This window comes from Leucopleurus acutus (assembly GCF_964270905.1).
Source record: "Leucopleurus acutus genome assembly, chromosome: 18".
Classification (NCBI taxonomy): Eukaryota; Metazoa; Chordata; class Mammalia; order Artiodactyla; family Delphinidae; genus Leucopleurus; species Leucopleurus acutus.
Window position 1 is genome coordinate 50357422 of NC_139160.1, and position 24770 is coordinate 50382191.

The 24770-nt window shown below is 35.1% G+C and overlaps 1 protein-coding gene across 9 annotated transcripts in view; it reads right to left on the reverse strand.

The window, feature by feature from the left end:
* MYCBP2 (MYC binding protein 2) overlaps positions 1–24770 on the reverse strand; it is a 273166-nt gene that overhangs the window by 91709 nt on the left and 156687 nt on the right. For all 9 annotated transcript variants that reach the window (XM_082859416.1, XM_082859420.1, XM_082859419.1 and 6 more), the window contains 7 exons: positions 19021–19246; positions 17952–18070; positions 17224–17311; positions 14886–14935; positions 7451–7623; positions 5861–6005; positions 1381–1596 (listed from right to left, as the gene is read on the reverse strand). In XM_082859416.1, the coding sequence (XP_082715542.1) occupies positions 1381–1596; positions 5861–6005; positions 7451–7623; positions 14886–14935; positions 17224–17311; positions 17952–18070; positions 19021–19246 (1017 nt within the window). The remainder of the gene's footprint in view (positions 1–1380; positions 1597–5860; positions 6006–7450; positions 7624–14885; positions 14936–17223; positions 17312–17951; positions 18071–19020; positions 19247–24770) is intronic.

Below are 24770 nucleotides of genomic sequence, written 5' to 3' on the forward strand. Positions count from 1 at the left end.
GCCCGCATGCCTAGAGCTCGTGCTCTGCAACAAGAGAAGCCACCGCAATGAGAAGCCCACGCATCGCAATGAAGAGTAGCCCTGGCTCGCCGCAACTAGAGAAAGCCCGCGCACAGCAATGAAGCAATTATTTATAAAAATAAATAAATAAATTTATTTTAAAAAGAAAAAATAAATAAATAAGAGCTCCAGATGATTCTGATGTGGACAAATGTTTGAGAATCACTGATATTGATGTTCCTCAGGACCCGGTCCTGGAACTTCCCTCTCCTCTCGCCACATTAGATAGAGATTATCTGTTCCCATAATTTCATGAGTAATACAAGTACTGATGATTCTCCAATTCTTTTCTTGAGGTAAGACTGTGATCACTTCAGGTTTGTAGTTCCAACTTCTTTTTATATATCCTCACATGGATATTTCAGAGATATCTAAAACTCATCACATCAAAAGCTGGACCTGTTATCTTCCTCAACCAAAATCTGCCCCTTCTCCAACATTATCAATCTCACTACTCAAGCTCAAAGTGTGAACTCCATTTTTTATTTCCTACCTTTCTCTTTACCCCATATCCATTAGCCACTAAGTCTTAATCTATCCTAAATATCTCTTGAATCTACCCTAACTGACAACTCTCTAGTCCAAGGGATCAGTATATCTCATCAGATTAAGTCAACAGTCTCCTAAAGAGACTTAAACCAAACCATGTCTCTTGATTATCCTCCCAACTACATTCTCCATATTCCACCATGATCTTTATAAAACACAAATCTAATCATGCCATTCCTCCAACTGAAAGCCTTCAATGGCTCACCACTGCTCTCTGAAAATAGCATAATTCCTATCTTCTATTTCAAGTAACAACCATCTTGATAATTTAGACTAACATTGCCTCTAAAGATAACTAAAAAAGCTGGACAAAAAAAAAATTTTTTTTTAAATCTGTCTAAAGGCACCAAAGAGGTAAAAAGCCTAAAGAAGTAAGAAACCCAAAGAGATGAGCCTGGCATTTGGAAGAACCCAAAGTTAAAGGGGACCTAGGTAAACTCTGAATCCCTGAAGGGCTATGTCCTAGGAGTACTGGTAAATTGAAAATAGACAAGTACGTTTGCAGGAAATGAAATCCAGTTTCCAAACATCTCAATCTCTGATTGAATTAACTTGATCTACAACTGGAAACCTCTCTAGACTTCTGCCAAAAACAAATGAAAATCCTCTTTGTAGGAAAATAACATTATCCTTAAAAAAACATTGCAAGTTTGACATCTATCAACAACTCTCTAGACCTGTGATTTGTATCTGAGTTTGAATCACTGAAATGTCTGTTAAATGAATGCATGGTGAAAAAATAAAATTTTTCTGATAAGTAAAACAAATTACCTTCATCATTGTTATGGCAATATATCGAGCCTCCTTCACTATCATTGGTTCATATGAAACATCCAGCTTTGGTGATGCCAGCCCACCAAAAGTCATGTCAGTATTAGAAGGTACAGTTGTTACTGCAGGACTGCCAGGAATCCTTTGAGGTTTCTTTACTTGCTCTTGTTGTAAAGATGTTTTTTTCTGAGAAACAGGAACGGCTTTCACTTCCACCTAACCATGATATTACAAAAACCAAATGTTATTATTATATAACTGTCCGTAACACATCAAAAGAAGCAATTTACACAATTATAAACTCACAATTCTATACATTTTGTTACCACTAGTCCCTCTTGGGCATTCCTTTCAAAGATTATTTAACATTGCCAGAATGGTCAAGATGGTTCCACCTCAATAGGGATCCTGAACACAGTGCAAAAGAGAGGCCTTGTTTTTGGGAATAAATAATCAAAAATATCAAAACACAAAATAAAAACAAAGGCCGCCATTAATAAAGTCCAGGAAAGGATAGTCAAACGCATCTACATTCTTGCAGGGACTAACATTAAATTATTTTATCCGGTAATTCAGGTATAAATACTTGCCAGCAATCTTCACATATTTTAAAGCACTGATCTCAATTTTAGCCATACTGTTTTGCAGAAGAAAAAGTACTCCATTGATGGGTATCTTAGAAATTAACAGCTAATAAAACAAATCTTATACCTAAAACTTAAAGATGTTTATTTACTCTGCAAAAAGAGTACTATTAGATAGTTTTGTCACCAACACAAACTATTAGAGCTAAGCAACCTATCGATAATTAAACTTTCCAACTCAGCTTCTTCAACAATAATATGGGGATATTTTTTATCTATACTTTACTGTAGAGATGCAAAGAACAGACTTCCTAAGGCATTTTAAAACACTGAAAGTATAAATTGTCTCATAAACAATATTCAGAAATACTTTCCAGAAATTATAACAAAACATTTTATTGTTATTTATTTGTTTATGCATTGGCAAAATACACTCAATCCCTAGGCAACCACAAAGTTACAAACAATTTAAATACCACTTTAGCTCTTTATCATTCTGAGAGTCACCCAAAATTTCTTCTGTTCTTTTCAGACACTACTTTTGTGGTTGGCAAGAACAGGTAATTCAACATCAAGCTCTTCACAGAAATAGAAAGGTTTGCATAAAAGAAAGTGACAATATTACTTAAGTAATTGAGAGACACCCCAGAAATGTGGAATGTCTTTAACGTGTATTATTCTTATTAATGCCATTCTAGGGAGTCAGTAGTTTGAGACTCTTAGTGTCTATATATAAAGTTAAGTGTAGCTAGCAAATACATTCCATTAAATAACCACAATCTTTAGTTGGGGTTATGAGAAATCAGTATTTGGGTTGATATAATGCTCTGAAAATATTAAAAACCCATCTTACATTTAAAACACAGAAGTTTAAAGATACATGGTAAAATTCTTCAGCTCATATACATTGCCACCATTAAAAGCTTTAAACTTAAATGTAATAAAAAGGAAAAAAAAGCAAACGCTTCCAAATTCTAAGACGTTTGATTTTAAATTGTAGCCACTATTTTTATACGTACTACTTTGATTTAATCTTTCTTTAAACAACTATATTTACCCTAAGTAAATTAACAGCAGAAGTACATCTGCCTATGTTCTACGAACCTTGAAGTAAATCACTGAATAATTTCATACTCTAGGAGTACTGAGATATAAAATGATAACCATTCTGCTTTCTTTCATAAACTGTGCTTCTTTGTAAAATGTGTTATTCTTTTATTTCCTACACAAGTTTCTTTTTTCATTAAATAAGATTTCCTTGGAATAATCATTTTATAAGTTATAAAAAAACCCCAATAACACTTGTTGCTTTAAAAAGGATTCTGGATCTCACTGAAATATTACCTGCAAACCAACTTCTTTGTTCCAAATAATTGGTTATTACTACATAAGGATACTTCAATAGTTTCTGAGAAGTCTAAAATGCTCCTAAAACTTCATGTGCTATCAGGCTGAAAACAAAACAGATTGAACTAATTTTGTTTTCAGCTAATATGATAATGTGATATAATAAATTAAACATCAAGAGGTATGCAAATCACTTTTCCTAAATAGTATTTACTGGAGTTTCCTAGATACGGTTTCTAAATTAGACATAAATCTGATATGAACTTGAGCATACTGAGTAAGAGATTTAGGGCTTCTCACCCTCAAGAAGCAAAATATGTAGGAAAAAAAAAAAAGAGAAAGTAAAGAAAGATCATGTGGCTAAAAAAAAGAACCCGAAGGGCTTCCCTGGTGGCACAGTGGTTGAGAGTCTGCCTGCCGATGCAGGGGACATGGGTTTGTGCCCCGGTCTGGGAGGATCCCACATGCCACGGAGCGGCTGGGCCCGTGAGCCATGGCTGCTGAGCCTGCGTGTCTGGAGCCTGTGCTCCGCAACGGGAGAGGCCACAACAGTGAGAGGACTGCGTACCGCAAAAAAAAAAAAGAACCCAAAGAGGAGAACAAAAGATAAAGCATAAAGTCTGACTCTGAAATGTAAGATGTAAACAAACCCAGGTACCAGAATGGAGTAAGAGACAACAAAGCAAGGTGGAAACACAGGAAAATACAGCTGAAGATACATTATAGGCATAACAGTATAAACATTAAAAAGAAATGAAATGTTATGCCTACCTGGAAAATGGTAACTACAACATAGTCACATGAATAAGGAACTTACTGTGGGCTCAAAGACTGGATTTAACAACTCACTATAGACACTTGAGAAATTCATCAGTGAATACACAAACCCCTCAATATATTAATGTATATTGTATTGTGATCAAAACTCTGTCCTTGAGTGGAGTGATTTTTTGTATCACTTTCAGAATTACTTTTTTCTCTGTTCAATTTTTTTCTTATAATCTGTGATGCTTTTTGCATTCTAAAGAGTAATTCTTAGCGGGCCTGAAATCACTTTGATGGGGTGTGATCTTCCTTTAAAAAGTAAGATATAAGGGAAAATATAAGAGTGCAGCATACTGTATGAATGTGTATTATGTATATTGTATGTAACTAAGAGTACATACTCTTCCACCCTATATATGTACGTTTGGGTCATAATGCAAATCCTTGCTGGGGGTCATGGCCAAAACTTTGAAAGCCACTGGTGAAGAGCCTGATTTTTGTTTAGTATCAGGGTCAAATACTTTTCCATACAGTTTTACTTACTGGTCTTAAGACATGTGAAATATATGTCTCTTGTCTTTTTTTACTATGAGTCAAGTTAGAGGCTCCAGTGGCACTGTGCTTCTTCATGGTATAAATCAAGTAGTTGAAATAGTTCTGGGACTTCCCTGGTGGTGCAGTGGTTAAGAATCTGCCTGCCAATGCAGGGGACACGGGTTCGAGCCCTGGCCTGGGAAGATCCCACATGCTGCAGAGCAACTAAGCCCGTGGGACACAACTACTGAAGCCCAAGCACTAGAGCCCATGCTCTGAAACAAGAGAAACCACTGTGATGAGAAGCTCGCGCACTGCAGTGAAGAGTAGCCCCCGCTTGCTGCAACTAGAGAAAGCCCGCGTGCAGCAACGAAGACCCAATGCAGCCATAAATAAATAAATTTATTTTTAAAAAAAAGAAGAAAAAAAGAAATGGTCCACATCAAAAAAGTCTTAAAAAAAAAAGTAATATTGAGGTAAAATCAGCTGCTCTGTGAGTAAAAAAGATTTTGTGGCTTAATCAACTCTAAGTTCCAAACAACCAAATCACTTTGTAATACAACTTTGGGGGGCAGGGGCGGCTAGGGATTGCCTATACAAATTTTCGTTCAATATTGACTATTTTCAGAAATATAATAAAAGTTTAAAATAAGATATTTAATTAATAGATTATATCACAAAGGACTTAATATCATGCATTACAACATGCTCTGAAATGTCATTATTAATTCATGTTTCAGGGAAAAGGTATCCAAAGAACTATATCCTTCAATATAGCACATGACTAGTTCCAATCCTCATTCTTTTACAATCCAAATTTATGTATAAGTATCAATATTATATTTTAAAGCTTGTTTCAACAGTACCAAATGCAAAATGTATTTGAGTCTTTTAAAAGATAGGTACAAAATTTTAAAATGTATTCTTTCATTGATTTATTCAGTCAGTTATGTATTAATGGCCTTCCCTCTGTGTGCTTAGCACTCTTTGTACGGACACTTTCTTATCCTTCCTTGGAATCACCACAGCACCTAGCAAAATGTAAAAAAACAAACCAAAAAATAGATACTTTGGAAAGCTGAGTACTGATTAATATAAACAAGCCATTTAAACAATTTTTTGGCTTCCTTCATTACGTATATCTAAAGAGGGTACTGCATGTGGACTCTAAGCACTTGCCATTTCTAAAATTTTATTAGTTACAACAGTCAGTACATAGTTGTCTACTAATACAATCCCAATATAATTACCTTCATGTTGGGAACGTGTACCACATCCCCATACTGGTCTTTTGTTTGAACAGTGATGGTGGTAGGCCAACCACAACGAATATCATCCTTATTCAGAATCAAAGATGTTTTCTGAGGATCAGCATAGGAATCTGGCTGAAGCCACCTAGCAGTAAATGAAAAAAACAAGTAAACAAAAAACCAAACATTCATCAACATCTTCAATGATTAACATGAAACTAAGCCAAATGAATAAAACTTGTATCAAACAAAACGCTAAAATGGTACTTTCATTTCTGATTCAGTGATAATGACCACAAGTGTATCCCTTGGAAATAGTTAATGACAAATTCATTAAAAAATATGCTGAAGAATATAAGATTTCTGATGATTACAAATAAAATAGAAATAATTTTAAAATTGGGAAATTTGAAATTTTAACTATAGCTGATTTAAAATAAGCAAGAAAATGAATTTAAGTTGCATATACTTTGAAGTCCCAAATACACTCTTTAAGGGAGGCCTGCTGAATTTGCCAACCTGAAAGCCTGGAAAAGAGCAGGATGTCTGTCAAAGCAGGGACAGAAGTGACATTCTGCTGGCTGGAGAGCAAGCAGGTTAAAGATATGTTGTCTATCTTCTCTTTTTTTTTTAACATCTTTATTGGAGTATAACTGCTTTACAATGGTGTGTTAGTTTCTGCTGTACAACAACGTGAATCAGCTATACGTATACATACATCCCCATATCTCCTCCCTCTTGTGTCTCCCTCCCACCCTCCCTATCCCACCCCTCTAGGTGGTCACAAAGCACCGAGCTGATCTCCCTGTGCTATGCGGCTGCTTCCCTTTACACAATTTCTTAACTACCTTCCCTTACTACCCTCTCGTCCATGTAAATTTGGCCTATTTTCTGTACTTTGTGATATCCATGCCTGAATTCATGATCATCATATCCATGATCTACATTCAAGTTGTCCTGTGAGATGAGTAATGAGTAATTCTGCCATGCATTACATAAAAAGTCCATAAAGATAGCACGGAGGCTGACTTAAAAGATTTTCTATTCTTCTCCAATCACCATTTTGGTTTTTAAAAACTAAAGAGTAATCTCTGTAGTTTTAAAATTAAAGCCAGAAAGAAGTCAGATTTCTATATTTACTAGTAAAATCACAAGTCAGCATATTTGTTCTTTTCATCTTCACAAAAAAGCAGACAGCAACAAAATAAATGAGAACTCCATAACCTCAAATGATTTAATTGAAATTCTAAATCTATATTTGCATTAATTGTAGATTTGGAAAAAAACTCATATTAAAATAAATATAGGGATAAACTTAGGAGTTTAGTACAGATATTAAATACTACCATCAAGTACACAGACTTCTCAATTTTACCTGGTGTTCTACATATTTTTAAGAACTATTATATATTTTTAAAATACTTTGAAATATTAACTACCACTTTATACTTCGGCAAGTCCAAAACACATAAACTAGATTATCTTAGGCAGCACTGTAACATCCTAACGACTCCCCTCTCATTTCTCTTCAGAAATGAAGACTGAAGCAAGCCCTGAAAGGAAGTCATTGTAGTACTTAATATACATTACCTCGCAAGCCTTCCACCACTTGATCCTGGGACACAAGCAATAAAATCATCCAGAAAGGACTGTTCATTGCTTTGGATTTGAAGTGGTAAGTTTCCTTCTAGTGCCTCCAATATAGTTGGTGAATGAGAAAGTGCTAAACCCTTTCCAAGAATACCAGAATGGGTTTTGCACACCTGTTGGGTAAAAGAGAACATTTGTATATTTTATTTTTTTAATTTATTTTATATATATATATATATATATATATATATTCTTGTATCATATAACAGACTTTTTTTTTCAAATTTTATTTTTTATACAGCAGGTTCTTACTAGTTATCTATTTTATACATGTTAGTGTATATACATCAATCCCAATCTCCCAATTCATACCACCACCACCTCCCCACAACCCCGCTTTCCTCGCTTGGTGTCCATACGTTTCTTCTGTGTCTCTAATTCTGCCTTGCAGGCTGGTTCATCTGTACCATTTTTCTAGATTCCACATATATGTGTTAATACACGATATTTGTTTTTCTCTTTCAGACTTACTTCACTCTCTATGACAGTCTCTAGGTCCACCCATGTCTCTACAAACGATCCAATTTCGTTCCTTTTTATGGCTAATACTCCACTGTATATAAGTACCACATTTTCTTTATCCATTCATCTGTCAATGGGCCTTTAGGTTGCTTCCATGACCTGGCTATTGTAAATAGTGCTGCAATGAACATTGGGGTGCATGTGTCTTTTTGAATTATGGTTTTCTCTGCGTATATGCCCAGCAGTGGGATTGCTGGGTCATATGGTACTTCTATTTTTAGTTTTTTAAGGAACCTCCATACTGTTCTCCATAGTGGCTGTATCAATTTACATTCCCACCAACAGTGCAAGAGAGTTCCCTTTTCTCCATACCCGAGAGCATTTGCTGTTTGCAGATTGATGATGCCCACTCTAACCGGTGTGAGGTGATACCTCACTGTAGTTTTGATTTGCATTTCTCTAATAATTAGTGATATTGAGCAGCTTTTCATGTGACTCTTGGTCATCTGTTTTTCTTCTTTGGAGAAATGTCTGTTTAGGTCTTCTGCCTGTTTTTGGATTGGCTTTTTTTTTTTTTAATATTGAGCTGCATGAGTTGTTTATATATTTTGGAGATTAATCCTTTGTCTGTTGATTCATTTGCAAATATTTTCTCCCATTCTAAGGGTTGTCTTTTCGTCTTGTTTATAGTTTCCTTTGCTGTGAAAGAGCTTTTAAGTTTCATTAGGTCCCATTTGTTTATTTTTGTTTTTATTTCCATTACTCTAGGAGGTGGGTCTAAAGAGATCTTGCTGTGATTTATGGCAAAGAGTGTTCTTCCTATGGTCTTATATTTAATTCTTTAATCCATCTTTAGTTTATTTTTGTGTATGGTGTTAGGGAGTGTTCTAATCTCATTCTTTTACATGTAGCTGTCCAGTTTTCCCAGCACCACTTATTGAAGAGACTGTCTTTTCTCCATTGTATATCCTTGCCTCCTTTGTCAAGATTAGTTGGCCATAGGTGCGTGGGTTTATCTCTGGGCTTTCTATCCTGCTCCATTGATCTAGATTTCTGTTTTTTGTGCCAGTACCATACTGTCTTGATTACTGCAGCTTTGTAGTATAGTCTGAAGTCAGGGAGTCTGATTCCTACAGCTGAGTTTTTTTCCCTCAAGATTGCTTTGGCTATTCAGGGTATTTTGTGTCTCCATACAAATTTGAAGATTTTTTTGTTCTAGTTCTGTAAAAAATGACATTGGTAATTTGACACGGATTGCACTGAACCTGTAGATTGCTTTGGGTAGTATAGTCATTTTCACAATGTTGATTCTTCCAATTCAAGAACATGGTATATCTCTCCATCTGTTTGTGTCACCTTTGATTTCTTTCATCAGTATCTTGTAGTTTTCTGAGCACAGGTCTTTTACTTCCTTAGGTATGTTTATTCCTAGGTATTTAATTCTTTTTGTTGCAGTGGTGAATGGGATTGTTTCCTTAATTTCCCTTTCTGATCTTTTGTTCTTAGTGTATAGGAATGCAAGAGAACTCTGTGCACTAATTTTGTATCCTGAAACTTTACCAAATTCATTGATTAGCTCTAGTAGTTTTCTGGTGGCATCTTTAGGATTCTCTACGTACAGTATCATGTCATCTGCAAACAGTGACAGTTTTACTTCTTTTATTCCAGTTTTTATTCCTTTCATTTATTTTTCTTCTCTGATTGCCATGGCTAGGACTTCCAAAACTATGTTGAATAATAGTGGCGACAGTGGACATCCTTGTCTTGTTCCTGATCTTAGAGGAAATGCTTTCAGTTTTTCACCATTGAGAATGATGTTTGCTGTGGGTTGGCTGTATATGGCCTTTATTATGTTGAGGTAGCTTCCCTCTATGCCCACTTTCTGCAGAGTTTTCACCATAAATTGGTGTTGAATTTTGTCAAAAGATTTTTCTGCATCTATTGAGATGATCACATGGTTTTTATCCTTCAATTTGTGACTATGGTGTATCACATTGATTGATTTGCATATATTGAAGAATCCTTGCATCGCTGGGATAAATCCCACTTGATCATGGTGTATGATCCTTTTAATGTGTTGTTGGATTCTATCTGCTAGTATTTTGTTGAGGTTTTTTGCATCTGTATTCATCAGTGATATTGGTCTGTTATTTTCTTTTTTTGAAGTATCTTTGTCTGGTTTTGGTATCAGTGTGATGGTAGAATGAGTTCGGGAGTACTCCTTCCTCTGAAATTTTTTGGAAGAGTTTGAGAAGGATGGCTGTTAGTTCTTCTCTAAATGTTTGATGGAATTCACCTGTGAAGCCACCTGGTCCTGGACTTTTGTTGGTAGTAAAATTTTTAATCCCAGTTTCAATTTAATTACTTGTGATTGGTCTGTTCATATTTTCTATTTCTTCCTGGTTCATTCTTGGAAATTTATACTTTTCTAAGAAATTGTCCATTTCTTCCAGGTTGTCCATTTTATTGGCATAGAGTTGCCTGTAGTAGTCTCTTATGATGCTTTGTATTCCTGTGGTGTCCGTTGTGACTTCTCCTTTTTCACTTCTAATTTTATTGATTTGAGTTCTCTCCCTCTTTTTCTTGATGAGTGTGGCTAAAGGTTTATCAGTTTTGTTTACCTTCTCAAAGAACCAGCTTTTAGTTTTATTGATCTTTGCTACTGTTTTCTTTGTTTCTATTTCACTTATTTCTGCTCTGATCTTTATGATTTCTTTCCTTCTACTAACTTTGGGTTTTGTTTGCTCTTCTTTCCCTAGTTCCTTTAGGTATAAGGTTAGATTGTTTATTTGAGATTTTTCTTGTTTCTTGAGGTAGAAGTGTATTGCTATAAACTTCCCTCTTAGACCTGCTTTTGTTGCATCCCATAGGTTTTGGATCATCATGTTTTCATTGTCATTTGATTTCTTCAGTGATCTCTTGGTTATTTAGTAATGTATTGTTTAGCCTCCATGTGTTTGTGTTTTTTACGTTTTTTTCCCTGTAACTGATTTCTAATCTCATAGTGTTGTGGTCGGAAAAGATGGTTGATAGGATTTCAATTTTCTTAAATTTACCAAGGCTTGATTTGTGACCCAAGATGTAATCTGTCCTGGAGAATGTTCTGTGTGCCCTTGAGAAGAAAGTGTAACCTGTTGTTTTTGGATGGAATGTCCTGTAAATATCAATTAAATCTATCTGGTTTATTGGGTCATTTAAAGCTTTTTATTAATTTTCTGCCTGGATGATCTGTCCGTTGGTGTAAGTGCGCTGTTAGAGTCCCCACTATTACTGTGTTACTGTCGTTTTCCTCTTTTACAGCTGTTAGCATTTGCCTTATGTACTGAGGTGCTCCTATGCTGGGTGCATATGTATTTATAATTGTTACATCTTCTATTTGGATTGATCCCTTGATCATTATGTAGTGTCCTTCCTTTTCTCTTGTAACATTCTTTATTTTAAAGTCTATTTTATCTGATATGAGCATTGCCCCTTCAGCTTTCTTTTGATTTCCATTTGCATGGAATATCTTTTTCCATCCCCTCACTTTCAGTCTGTATGTGTCCCTACGTCTGAGGAGGGTCTCTTGTAGACAGCATATACATGGGTCTTGTTTTTGTATCCATTCAGCGAGCCTGCGTCTTTTGTTTAGAGCATTTAATCCACTCACATTTAACGTAATTATTGGTATGTATGTTCCTATGACCATTTTCTTAATTGTTTTGGGTTTGTTTTTGTAGTTCCTTTCCTTCTCTTGTGTTTCCCACTTAGAGAAGTTCCTGTAGCATTTGTTGTAGAGCTGGTTTCGTGGTGCTGAATTCTCTTAGCTTTTGCTCGTCTGTAAAGCTTTTGATTTCTCCATTGAACCTGAATGAGATCCTTGCTGGACAGAGTAATCTTGGTTGTGGGTTCTTCCCTTTCATCACTTTAAATGTATCATGTCACTCCCTTCTGTCTTGTAGAGTTTCTGCTGAGAAATCAGCTGTTAACCTTATGGGTTAACCTTATGGGAGTTCCCTTGTATGTTATTTGTTGTTTTTTTCCTTATTGCTTTTAATAATTTTTCTTTGTCTTTAATATTTGTCAATTTGATTACTGTGTTTCTCGGCATGCTCCTCCTTGGGTTTATCCTACCTGGGACTCTCTGTGCTTCCTGGACTTGGGTGGCTATTTCCTTTACTATGTTAGGGAAGCTTTCAACTATAATCTCTTCAAATATTTTCTCAGGTCCTTTCTCTCTCCTCCTTCTAGGACCCCTATAATGCGAATGCTGGTGCATTTAATGTTGTCCCAGAGGTCTCTTAGGCTGTCTTCATTTCTTTTCATTCTTTTTTCTTTATTCTGTGCCGTGACAGTCAATTCCACCATTCCATCTTCCAGGTCACTTATCTGTTCTTCTGACTCAGTTATTCTGCTACTGATTCCTTCTAGTGTAGTTTTCATTTCAGTTATTGTATTGTTCATCTCCATTTGTTTGTTCTTTAATTCTTCTGGGTCTTTGTTAAACATTTCTTGCATCTTTTCGATCTTTGCCTCCATTCTTTTTCCGAGGTGCTCGATCATCTTCACTATCGTTATTCTGAATTCTTTTTCTGGAAGGTTTCCTATCTCCACTTCATTTTTTGTTTTTCTGGGGTTTCATCTTATTCCTTCATCTGGTACATAGCCCTCTGCCTTTACATTTTGTCTATCTTTCTGTGAATGTGGTTTTCATTCCACAGGTGCAGGACTGTAGTTCTTCTTGATTCTGCTGTCTGCCCTCTGGTGGATAAGGCTATCTGACATTTGTATATTTTAAAATATAAAACTTTCATTTCATGAATTTTTTTGTATTTGCACCCAATTTTAGATAGGCCTTTTTGGGGAAATAATTTTCTTCCCATGCCCCAGTGCTCCTTTAGCCTATAAAGTAGAAAACTTTCAGGAGGGAAAAACTTGGGATACTATTTCCAGTGTCTTTCTTCCCACAAAAAAGAAGTGATTTATCAGAGATCTGCATGCTAGATGCAATGGTGCATCTCCTCCCATTCTAGCTTTCTACATGTGCCACATCCCTCTTTGCCAGGGCCAGGGCTCCCTTTCGAAGACAGCTGTAAAGGTCTCCCTCTTTTTGTGTCTCCATTACTGGTAGCTATCCTGGGTACGTTGTGTTTGTTCTCTTGGGCAGGTGGGTACCAAGGTCTTGACTTGGGCAAAAAGTAGATGGAAGTCTGACTGTGGCTGCACATACACTGCATTAGCCTGCGTAAGCCTTATTACAGTTAAGAAAAAAAGGCAGATAAAATTGAAATTTTAGTTCTCACCTATATGAGAAGCAAGCCTTATATTTTGGAAAGACTTGCTTTAAGGGCTAAAACTCTAGAAAATTTTTAATGACCATATAATAAATTTCAAAACATAATAGTTTTCATAGAGAAGGATTATATTTCCATTTCTATCAATTTCTACCACAAGTAACTTGTGCATTCTATAAGCCATGCAATTTCAAAGTCGTAATCTTTAAAGTCAAACAGACTTGAGGTCAAATCTGGACTCTGGACAAGCTATTGCTGTGTGCTCTCGAGCTAACAAGTTACTGACCATTCCTGAATCAGTGAAATGTATAAACTGGTGATCAAATGATATCTCTTCCATGGTTATTATAAAATTTAAATTAAATAACACATTTAAATGCCCACCATCTGCCTAACAAGCAGTAGGTGTTAGACCATCACAGTGACGACCTTACATGCCAAAACGGTGGGTACTTTGGGAAATCACTTTTCTCTTTACAGGGGTACAATAAAGACCTCTTTATATCTGGCCTAAATGACATTCTATAAGCCGTAATAATCCCTGTAATGATAATATGAGGTACTTGATGGTTTTCCTTAGCTAGAATGTTATCTGACACATAGTATGTTTATTAAATATTTTTTAAATTAATTTTTATTTTTTTTATCTTAAGATACAGAGATTTAACTTTTTTAAAAGAAAAAAAAAAACAAAACAAAAGCTGGTGGGTTTTTAAGACACAGACGTTTCTTAACATTATTGAGGACACCATGACTCCCTATGATTAGAGCACAGTGATCAAGATCATGGACTTTGTCACCAAACTGCTAGAGGTCAAATTCTAGCCCAGCTGCTTACTAGCTGTGTGATTCTGGGCCACTTAAGTTCTCTGTGCCTCAGTTCCCTTACCTGTAAATAAGAGTCTCTAATTCATAGGGTTGCTGTGAGGACTAAGTTAAAAATATGAAAAGTGTTTGGAATAGTAAGTGATAAAGTTAAGATCAAATAAATGTTTGTTTTTATTATTACTGCTGTGATCAATTCATTTCAGAAAATAAATAAAATGTAAACCACTAACTCTAAGTATTGATATTAGAAGACCTGGATATTAGACTTTATCTCCCAGTTAGCTGAATTCTTAGATAAATCACAAAACGTCTCTGAACTGAAGTTATTATAATTGTAAGATACAAGAGAAAATACTGACCTCAAAGTGTAATTGCAGAAATAGACAAATAACATCAAAGACATGGTAAGCTATAACATGCTCTACAGATGTTATTTAAATTACTATTACTAACAGCTTTTTCCCCCTTTTTCTAACTGGTCAATAAAACTTCTTTCAAGATCCAATTTAAATGTCCAATGCTGGGCAAAGCCTTCCCCTGGACCCTTGGCACTTGGTAGCTCTTCTTCCTCCAGCAGGGCTTTCGCCTTACTCCAGAGTTAACACCCACCACACAGTACAACACGGGCTCATGTGGTGGGTCTCTCCAATCAAGGGGAGAAATTATGAGTTATTTATCTCTATAACTGCCAATTATGGAATGAAATACTTCATGAATGAGTGCTATGTTCAAGAAAAATAAGGTTGATCTGAGTGAAAATTCTGCTTAAAATTAATGTACAAAGTTTACCCTTACAATTATCAGGACAATACCTGTAATGCAGCCTCTTCAAGAATTTCAAGGTCTTCTTCTAATTCATTACCTGTTGTGTAAATGAAAAGGTTTACTAAAATATATTCATCCTTAGTTTATCTTTCTAGTCTTCTGCATTCATGACATCTTTCCCACAAATTTGATATTCCAAATTGAAGAGAACTATTATCATTCTGGATAAATCTCAGTGGTTTAAATTTTCAAATGCTATCTTCAGTGTGAATATAAGCTGTAATTCTCAAGACAATACTCAAAAAGCAACCATCAAGGGATTTTCAAAAGATATATACTATATTTATGTACACAAATGTGTATTTTTGACTTTAGCATATTTACTTTTAGACCAAAAAAAAAAAAAAGAAAAATGAGGGAACTGAATTTTCAGAATCTGAGCCATTCTAGTTTGGTTATATTGTAGAAGAGCTTTACCTTTAGTAAACAACAGTTACTTAGAGGAAAATGTAAGATAGTGACTGTATTCTCTAGCCATTTTCTCCTTTACTGCTTTATGTAGAATATATTTTATTTATTGAATTTTCTTTGATAGTTTAATTAATTCATAAAATATTACTACTAAAGTAATACATATTCAAAGCGAAATATTCAAAGTATGCAGAAGTGTAGAATGAAAAATTCTGCTACCACTCCAAAGATAAAGAGTGTCAACAGTTTCTTATGTATTGTTCTAGAAATTTTGTGTGCAAATAATATGTATGTACATATGTGTCAACATACACACATGTGTACGTTTTGGGTACATACACATATATTTATATACTTACAATATAATGTTCACAAAAATGGGACCCTCTGCTGCAGCTTGCTATTCTTAATTAACATAACTTGGACATCTTCCTTGGCCAGGACATAGAGGTCTACTTTTTTGTTGCTGCTTTTTAACAGGCTGCATACATTCCAAATGACAGGCATTTTGGCTGCTTCTAGGTTTTGTAATCATAAATACTGCTATATTAATCTATCTTACAACACACCTTTTTTGAGCATTTGTGCAAGTATGCATAAAAAACTGCTACATCAAAAGCTACATGCATGTAAAATTTGAATAGCTGTTGACACATCTCCTTCAAAGAGGCTGTGCCATTTTCCCTCATATGAATAGAACACAGATGTCTCATTTCCTCATCATGTGTCAACACGAAGCAGGAACAAGGGAACAGAGAAGGGTGGAAGGGAGCAGGAAGAGGAGAAGATTTAGATAGGGAAGAAAGGAGTAAAGAAAGAGAAGGGAGGAAAGAAAGAATGAAGTGGGAAGGGTAGCCCCAGAGGAAGGAGATACAGATGCACTTTTGGAGGTGAGAATTGGGGAAATACAATAATAATGCCTTTTATTCCCATCTACTGTAAAAATAAAATGTTTGACCATGGATAAACATCATGGAATTAGTAAATATTTTAAGCCTTATTTTCATCTTTACAATTCTGATAATAAATCAACTCATGTATCACACAATTCCATATCCTAGAAATAGGTACTCTTTGGCCATTGCCTCATTTCTCTGTTGTGCATCACATGAAAACTCTTCTAAAGAGCCATCTACGTTCAACCTGACTCCCCCTCCTGACTTTCCATTCTCTCACCCCACTCTAAAAGTCCTTATACTTCTCTCCTTTTACTGATATATATGTATTTCTTCTTGAGTATATAAATAGCCAACAAGTTTAACCCAATGACAAATTTTAATTGCTTTCTCAGTTTCATTAAAAAATCCCACCAATATACACTCTCCTGAGGTTTTACATCTACCTCATTGGCTGCTGCTTCAGTCTTTCCTGCAGCCTCTTCCTCCTGTTCCATTGGTCTTTGAAATTTTGACAAGTCCCAGCTTTGACCCTTGGCTATTTTCTCTTTCTCATTTGCATTCTCTTCCTAGCTCATCTTTCATATTGTTCTTTCATACGGTCTTTAAATGCCAACTACGTCCAAATGACATTTCTATTGACTTGTCCCCTGAGCTGCAGACAATAAGCATCCAATCGCCTATCTGATATGTCCACTAGGATTTCTGAGAGATATCTCAAGCTTTTGGTTTAATACTCTATTTCCAGTGCTTAACCCAGGGCCTGGCACATAGCATGTATGTACACAAGAAAGTGCTTGTATGCATATATGTGTGTGAATAAAAAACTAGAGAGATACTCTTCAGTCTCCATTTAAAAAACCCAAACAACCAGTATATTAAGCAGTTGCTCATGAATGTATGTGACTACTGAATTCATTTTGCTAATCTATTTTCAGAATGTTCTGTGATGAACATATTCTATTCTTAAAATTTTTTTTAAATCATAAACAAACACCGAGTACTTGACCACACTTACCAATAGGAAGTGCTAGATCCTTTTTCATCAAAGCTGCTGCACAAACCCCACCAAGATTGGCTAGTTCTTTTTCCAACTGAATGACTCCCTGGAGAATTGCAAAAACAAAATCAGATGGTTTAAAAAATGTTTGCAAGATGAAATTTTTGAAAGATGATGTGGATTATCAAAAAAAATGTGACTTGTATTCAAGTGTAATGTTTGAAACTAAAAGGAAGCATATGTTAGGAGCTGATGGTTAATTAAGAGTGTAAGAGATTTAATATTATGTCTCATGCTGGTTGTAAGTTTCAGACCTACAGGTTCATTGTCCAAAGAATTTTTCATTCATTACTTTGAAGGAACATGATCACTCTTTCACCTTGACTTTTTTTTTATTGTATGATTTGAAACATTTAGAAGAGATACTAAGTTAGTCCCATGGTGAAATTAGGTTCTATAATTTACTTAGAAAGGTATAGCTACCAGAGCAGGTTTGAAACAGGCACAACTATACTAAGTCTTTAAAGGCTGGGTCATGTTGCACAGACTCCATTCTCTTCACATATTAAAAGTAGCAAAACAAGACCACTGCACAAAATTAAACTACAGAGTATTTTAAATTATACACTCTAGCTTAAAATAAATTTCAGACTTCTTGAATACAGAAAGCAAACACAATTTAAGTCAACAGCAGCCCTTAGAAACACAATCTTCCTTAACAGAATGAGAAGATAATTCATCCTCACCTCATCAGGTCCAGGGCTAAACTCATATCCAATTGCAAAACATTTGAAACCATAGAAAGAAGCTTTGTCATCTTTCACATAATCTGATGCAGTCTCCAGTGAAAAAAGGGCCTCATTTCCTAAGAAAAAAGCTAACATTGAGTTCAAAATCTGAAACAACTTTATCAAAATTTCCTTACTTTTATCTATCTCAAGATAGGTAATACAAATCAGGTACTAAAAAAACCAAGTCCTTTTTGGGGTCCCTATATCTACTTGAACAAAGCTGTGCTTAAAAACGACAGTATAAACAATAGAACCATGCCAGTTGCTTGTTTTCTTTATGATCTACTTCTCCTTAATCACATGTCCTAAGTTAAGTTACACACAAGTGATAATTGTCAATTATCCGTCAATTACTAAGGTGACCTAGGTTAGCCTCTTCTGTTTCAGAGTGAGCAATCCTCTCTAGGCTAAAATCTGGCTTTGTCTGATTTTTCCACAAACAAGGCAGGTCAGACTAGAAGAAAGAAGTTTCTAAATTCAAATTGGCTATTAGTTTGAGAGATCACAAGAGTAGTTATGGTTAATTGGTTAAAAAAACCAACAGACTGTAATAGCAAAAGTGCCTCCACCCACCCGGCCACATACACCCTCAAGCTCGAAAACAATAACTTCACATAACTCAGTGGGTTCGGTGGTTCACCAGTTCTCTTGAAAGGAAGAAGTCCTTGGTAACTTCTCAAATTTTAGCACTTACTGGGAAAATAAAATACCTGATCCATTTTTCTATAGTTTGGCCCCAACTACACAGACAGCCACTCCTCAGTATTAACTCTCTGCTTTTGTCAAGCTAATCTCTTCTCACAAGATCCTCAAAACATTCTCTTTCCTAAAACTTGGTCATGGTATGCCCCATGCCCAGAGAGTCTTCTTTACTACCCAACTGCAATCCAGATACAGAGCAAGTCTTGAAGAAATTCTTCTAAAAATTAAATAAACATTTTCAATGATGTATCCTTACTAAACATAATTATCATAAATGCATATAGTTTACCATATAAAACAAAAAAGAAAAAAAATAACTTACCTGGCAACACTAAAACCATGGTAGGCCACCCAGAGGATCCTGAAAATTTCTTTAATTCTATCCAGGAATTAAGATTTTCATGAACAGATGTCAATTTTGGTCCATATCCTGAATTCTGAACAGTTCTGACAGGAATCAACAAGCGGAGGACATCTTCTGACTGTGCAGTACCACACTGAGGGTCAAACTCGATTGTCATCCACCGTACACACTCTGGGAATGTCACCTGAGGTCAACAGGCAAAAAGTCACTTGCACAAGATGAATCAGATTTCAGCATTTTGTCTAGTTTAGAAACAGGACATCATACTGTAAAGATGATGCCTTCAACATACTGTAAAATAAGTTTTAAGTAAGGAATTAAATGATCAGAAATCAAGGTATTAATGGTCAGTATCAATTGTCTTGACTCCTCACTTGAAATATCTTATTGCTTTCTATCTAATATTTGCATTAATGTTTTTAAGTACACACTGATATCATTAGAAAAACAATTACAAAGCTACTTAATTTCCATAAACATTCAGCTATCTGACTTTCCTGTGTTTATATAATAAATTTTCCACTTCAGTCAGTATGCATTTAAGGAATGTAAGTTGGTAACTCACAATATAATTTGATAGGTAAAATATAAAGATACATTGATGGAAATTAATAAATCATTAACATGTAAGGTTTTAGTCACTTTTAGGTTATCTACCATTCATAGTATCCATTACAAATGTTTCTTTTCATTAACAAAAAAACTTTGTAACTTCATATATTATGAGAATAAATATAAATACACACACACTTATACACCTGATAAAAGCCTAGATTTTTATATTTTCCTAACCTGAAATTTTACTGTATATATGAGATTATGATGGCACATAATTATATATTTTTTTAAGGCCACTTTTAAGCTTCTGTCACCATTATGGTAGAAGGAATGCTGTAATGGTAGTCAAATTACAGCTAAGTAGGACCATGTCAAGTAGTAAACTATGAACTGGTTGCAGGACATGATATAAACCTTAAGAAATTTCCTAAATATTATATTAATCTAAAAAAAAATTACCTCGGACGATGGCAAATATTTTTAGTAGAGGATTTTTTACAATCTCTATTTAAATAGAAAGCTCAACTTTATTCATAATAACATAAACATAAATTAAAACTAAACTGAGACACCATTTTCCCACCATTCCTTCCATTATATTGGCAAAAGGCCCAAAATTTAACCACAAACTCTTTTGGGGAGGCTGAGAGAAAACAAGCATTCTCATACATTGTTGGTGGGACACAAAAAGACATAACTTCTGTGACTTCCCTGGTGGTGCAGTGTGTGGGACTCCACACTCCCAGTGCAGGGGGCCCAGGGTTCGAGCCCTGGTCGGGGAGCTGGATCCCACATGCATGCTGCAACTAGGAGTTTGCATGCCACAACTAAGGAGCCTGCCTGCTGCAACTAGGACCCCGAGCAACCAAATAAATATACAAAATACTAAAAAAAAAAAAAAAAGAGAGACATAACTTCTATGGAAGGGAACTGTCAACATCTAGCAAAGCTACATACGCATTCACCGTCTGAATCAGCAATCCCAGATCTATTGAGCATAAGGCTCCTCATTCTATATTTGTTTAACTCAGCCATCCCACTTCTAGGAGTTTACTTTGAAGAAATGCTTCTAACAATACGGAAACAAAAAAAAACAAACAAAAAACTCTAAACACAGGCACAAAGTTATTCATTGCAAAAAAATGAAAACACCCCAGATGCTCACACACATAGGATTGGCTGAATAAACTATGATAGGTCTTTACAGTAGAGAACTATGAGGCTGTAAAAAAGGAGTGAGGATGGTCTCTTTAAATGGATATGGAGAGATTTCTATACACAGTGTTAAATTTAAAAAGCAAAGTACGAAGTAGTATACATAGTGTGCTACCTTTTAAAAATAAAGATGGAAAATAATACTACAACTAAATCAATCTATCTATCGTTCTGATGTTTTCCAAAAAAGAACGCAGGAAGGATACACCAGGATACTTACTGGAGTAAGTGAGAAGCAGAGAAGGAAAAAGACTTATAATTCTGAGTATGTTGTTTTGTATAATTTTATTTCTGGAGCCATATTAATATTTCACATATTTTAAAAGTAAAATTAAATCAACTAGGATAGGAAAAAGACTCATAAAAATTAAGTACAAATAAAAAAATAAGCCTAACTTTACATTAAACTGATCATATACCCACTTACACATATACATAAAATGAACTACCCCAAGCAACTTCTGAATGAAGTACTTTGATTATCCTAATGTCAGTGGGATTAACAAAAGACAAAATTTTTGCAAAGAAACTGTTAATTTTATATAGTATTCAATATTATTATTATTCACAGTGGCATACGTAAATGAAAAGGGTATAAAGAAAAGACCTCAGTGGTGTTGACTAGAACTAAGAAGAAGTGCTCAAAATCTGATGAAAACACAGAAAAAGGACACAGAATCCAGCTTGAACAGATTTTCCCTGGACAAATCAATTAAAATTTGAGCATCAAACTGAATGACAGCAAAGGATTATAACACTGAGCAAAAAAGAATCTTTGGGTCCATATTGATATAAACACATAAAATAAATAAATAAATAAATTTTTAAAGGGGAAGGGATGGGAAAATTCTCCTTTACAACAGAACACCAGCTGGGAGGAATAATAGAATTAGAAAGCCACCGTCTTTATAGTAATGAATGATTTGGGTAAGAATAACCAATGGATACTAAAATTTGTTGAAAGGCCGTATATATATATATATATATATATATATATATATATATATATATATTTTTTTTTTTTTTTTTTTCCGGTATGCGGGCCTCTCACTGTTGTGGCCTCTCCCGTTGCTCCGGACGCGCAGGCTCAGCCGCCATGGCTCACGGGCCCAGCCGCTCCGCGGCATGTGGGATCCTCCCGGACCGGGGCACGAACCCACGTCCCCTGCATCGGCAGGCGGACTCCCAACCACTGCGCCACCAGGGAAACCCCAGCCAGTATTTTTTACACAGTCTCTAATCCATAGATATCTACCCATAGACACTTTCAAAGGGAAAAAAAGATTTTTTTTGGTGGAGCTATCACCTTAATCAAGTGACTAAGTACTTCCTGATGGGATGCACTGAGGAGAACAGGACATCACTTATGTGGTGTTGCCACCCAAAACGCACAACGTGAATCTAATCATTAAAAAAAATCAATTACATCCAAATAAAAAGGATATTTTTACAAAACCACTGATTGTGTTCTTCAAAAATGCCAGTGTCATAAAAGACGAAGGAAGGCTGAGGAACTACTGCAGATTAAAAGAGATCAAAGAGGCCTGACAACTAAATGCAATGTTTGAACCTGATAGGATCCCGGTCTGGGTTTAAAAAGATTTTATGAACACCATTGTTGGGAAAAAAGGCAAAATGTTTAGCTTATAACATGATATACTACTACTCTTTATTGTGGTAATAGCCCTGTTTCAATGTTAAATTTCCTAAATTCGATTGGTACATTAGGGTTATACAGAGAACTTCACTGTTCTTAGGAACAAGGTGAGGGGTCATGATGTTTGCAACCTTCTCTTAAATGGTCTGACAATAATAAATATAGATAAATAAAACAATCATGGCAAAATGTTAACTAACAAAGCCAAGTGAAGGGCATATGGGGGTGTTCACTGCACAAATCTTATTACTTTTTTATACAGGTTTGAAATTCTTCGGAATAAAAAGTTGAAAAACATGAGGAATAAATACACACACACATCTGCATCTGTATTTGTGTGTCTATGCTTACATTAAAAGAAATAATGGAAGGCTAAACTATAAAATTATAATAATACGAAATGTTACCTGAGAAGAAGACATGACAGGGAAGAAGGGAACAGAATGAGGGGACAGAGATAAAAGCTAGATTTCTTTGAATACACTTTGTTTTACAGTTTTGACTTAAAACTATGTAACTGAACTATTATCAAACAAAACTTAAAAAGCAATTCCTAAAAATCTAGAATGAAATAAAATAAATGATGCCAAATGTACATCCAATTAGCGGCATAATCACAGAGAGAGGGATTATTCCAATTTACTTTAAAACACAGTAGTTGACCATACCCACTTACTTTGAAAACATGGTCATTTCTCTGTACTTGCTAGTTGGGAATATGCCCAAAAGACAAAACACACACACACACACACACACACACACACACACACAAAGAGTGAATGAATAATTAAGTGATTTTCTAATTCTAACATTCCCAGTGCCATCGAGAACAGGAACTTTTGGTTTACGAGAAAGGAGATTCAGGTGTAACATCCTGTGGTCCTTATTTTGAATGAGTATCATCAGTACAAACTCATGAGGTATTTTATCTTTAAAAAAATACGTATACACATAGATGTGTCTGTTCATAAATACACCCACATACATAAATATATATACAAATAATATATGCCTGTGTATATAAATACGTGTGTGTTTATGTGTGAGTGTATGTACTAGTTCTATACACTATAAATACCTAGAAACAATGACAACCCAGGAGAAATGAGCATTCCCAGTGCTATATTTTGGCTTTTAAAGACTCAATACCATTTAAAGGAATCACGGCACTTTGAAAAAATGGTGGGTTTCAGATTTGAGGCAGGAAATGTGTAAGCTCTTATAACGTCTTATACCAGAGCCTGTAACATCTTATAACATCTTACACCAGTGAGTGAGGATGTTATGAATGACTACAAGGGGTGTGTCTAAAGGACTCAGGAGTCAAGCTGAAGAGGATCCTATCAAAAAAACACATGATCCAGTTTCTTAAATAAAATTCAAGGAAACAAAAAAGAGAGAGATGGAGGGGGATCAACAGATTAAAAGAGACTTAAGAGACATAACCAATCACAATGTATGAATCTTATCTGGATTCTAATTCAAACAGCTTAAAATGTGCACATTTGATAACCTAAAGGAATTATTCGTGTGATAATAACATGGTTACTTTTTACAGGTTACATGGTTACTTTTTATAGGTCCTTACATTTTGAGATACATAATGAAAAATCCATGAATGTGAAAGGGACAAAGAGGGTGAGGAATAAATGAAAGAGGTCTGACCAAGAGTTGATAACAGCTGAATCTGGGATGATGGAGAAAAGGGGTAAACTGTCCTAGGCTGACCTTTCATATGTTTACCATATTCTACAATAAAAAGCTGAATATTTTACAAGCACATAAAACTTAAACTTATAATTAATTTAAGTGGACAAATTTTCTTGCTCTCCCTTAATTTAAGTGATACAATTTAGAAAGCAAGGAATAGGATTTTGGATACTCTATAATAACAACATTATACTTATAAATATTTTATAGGTACATTTTAACATTATGTATAGTATTTTAAATCCTACACTGGGTATGTAAATTTTTAGAGCTCAGGCTGTGGTACAAATAATATCAGTTCAAAAAAAGTGGTTTTTAAATTTTAATGCTGATATCCACTATTACAATATATAACTGGCAGTTGAGCACTACACATGCCCTGTACTTACAAAAAGGTATGAGAACAACTTTCCTAAACCCTATAAAACTATACTCTTTAACAGTAAAGACTGTCTTAAACCCTGGTGTGTATTTGACAGTGTCTAACCACCTGCTAATTCTCTTTATTTACATATAGAAGTTATATTTGAACAGAAACCAAGTATCCTTTGAGATATCAGTATAGAAC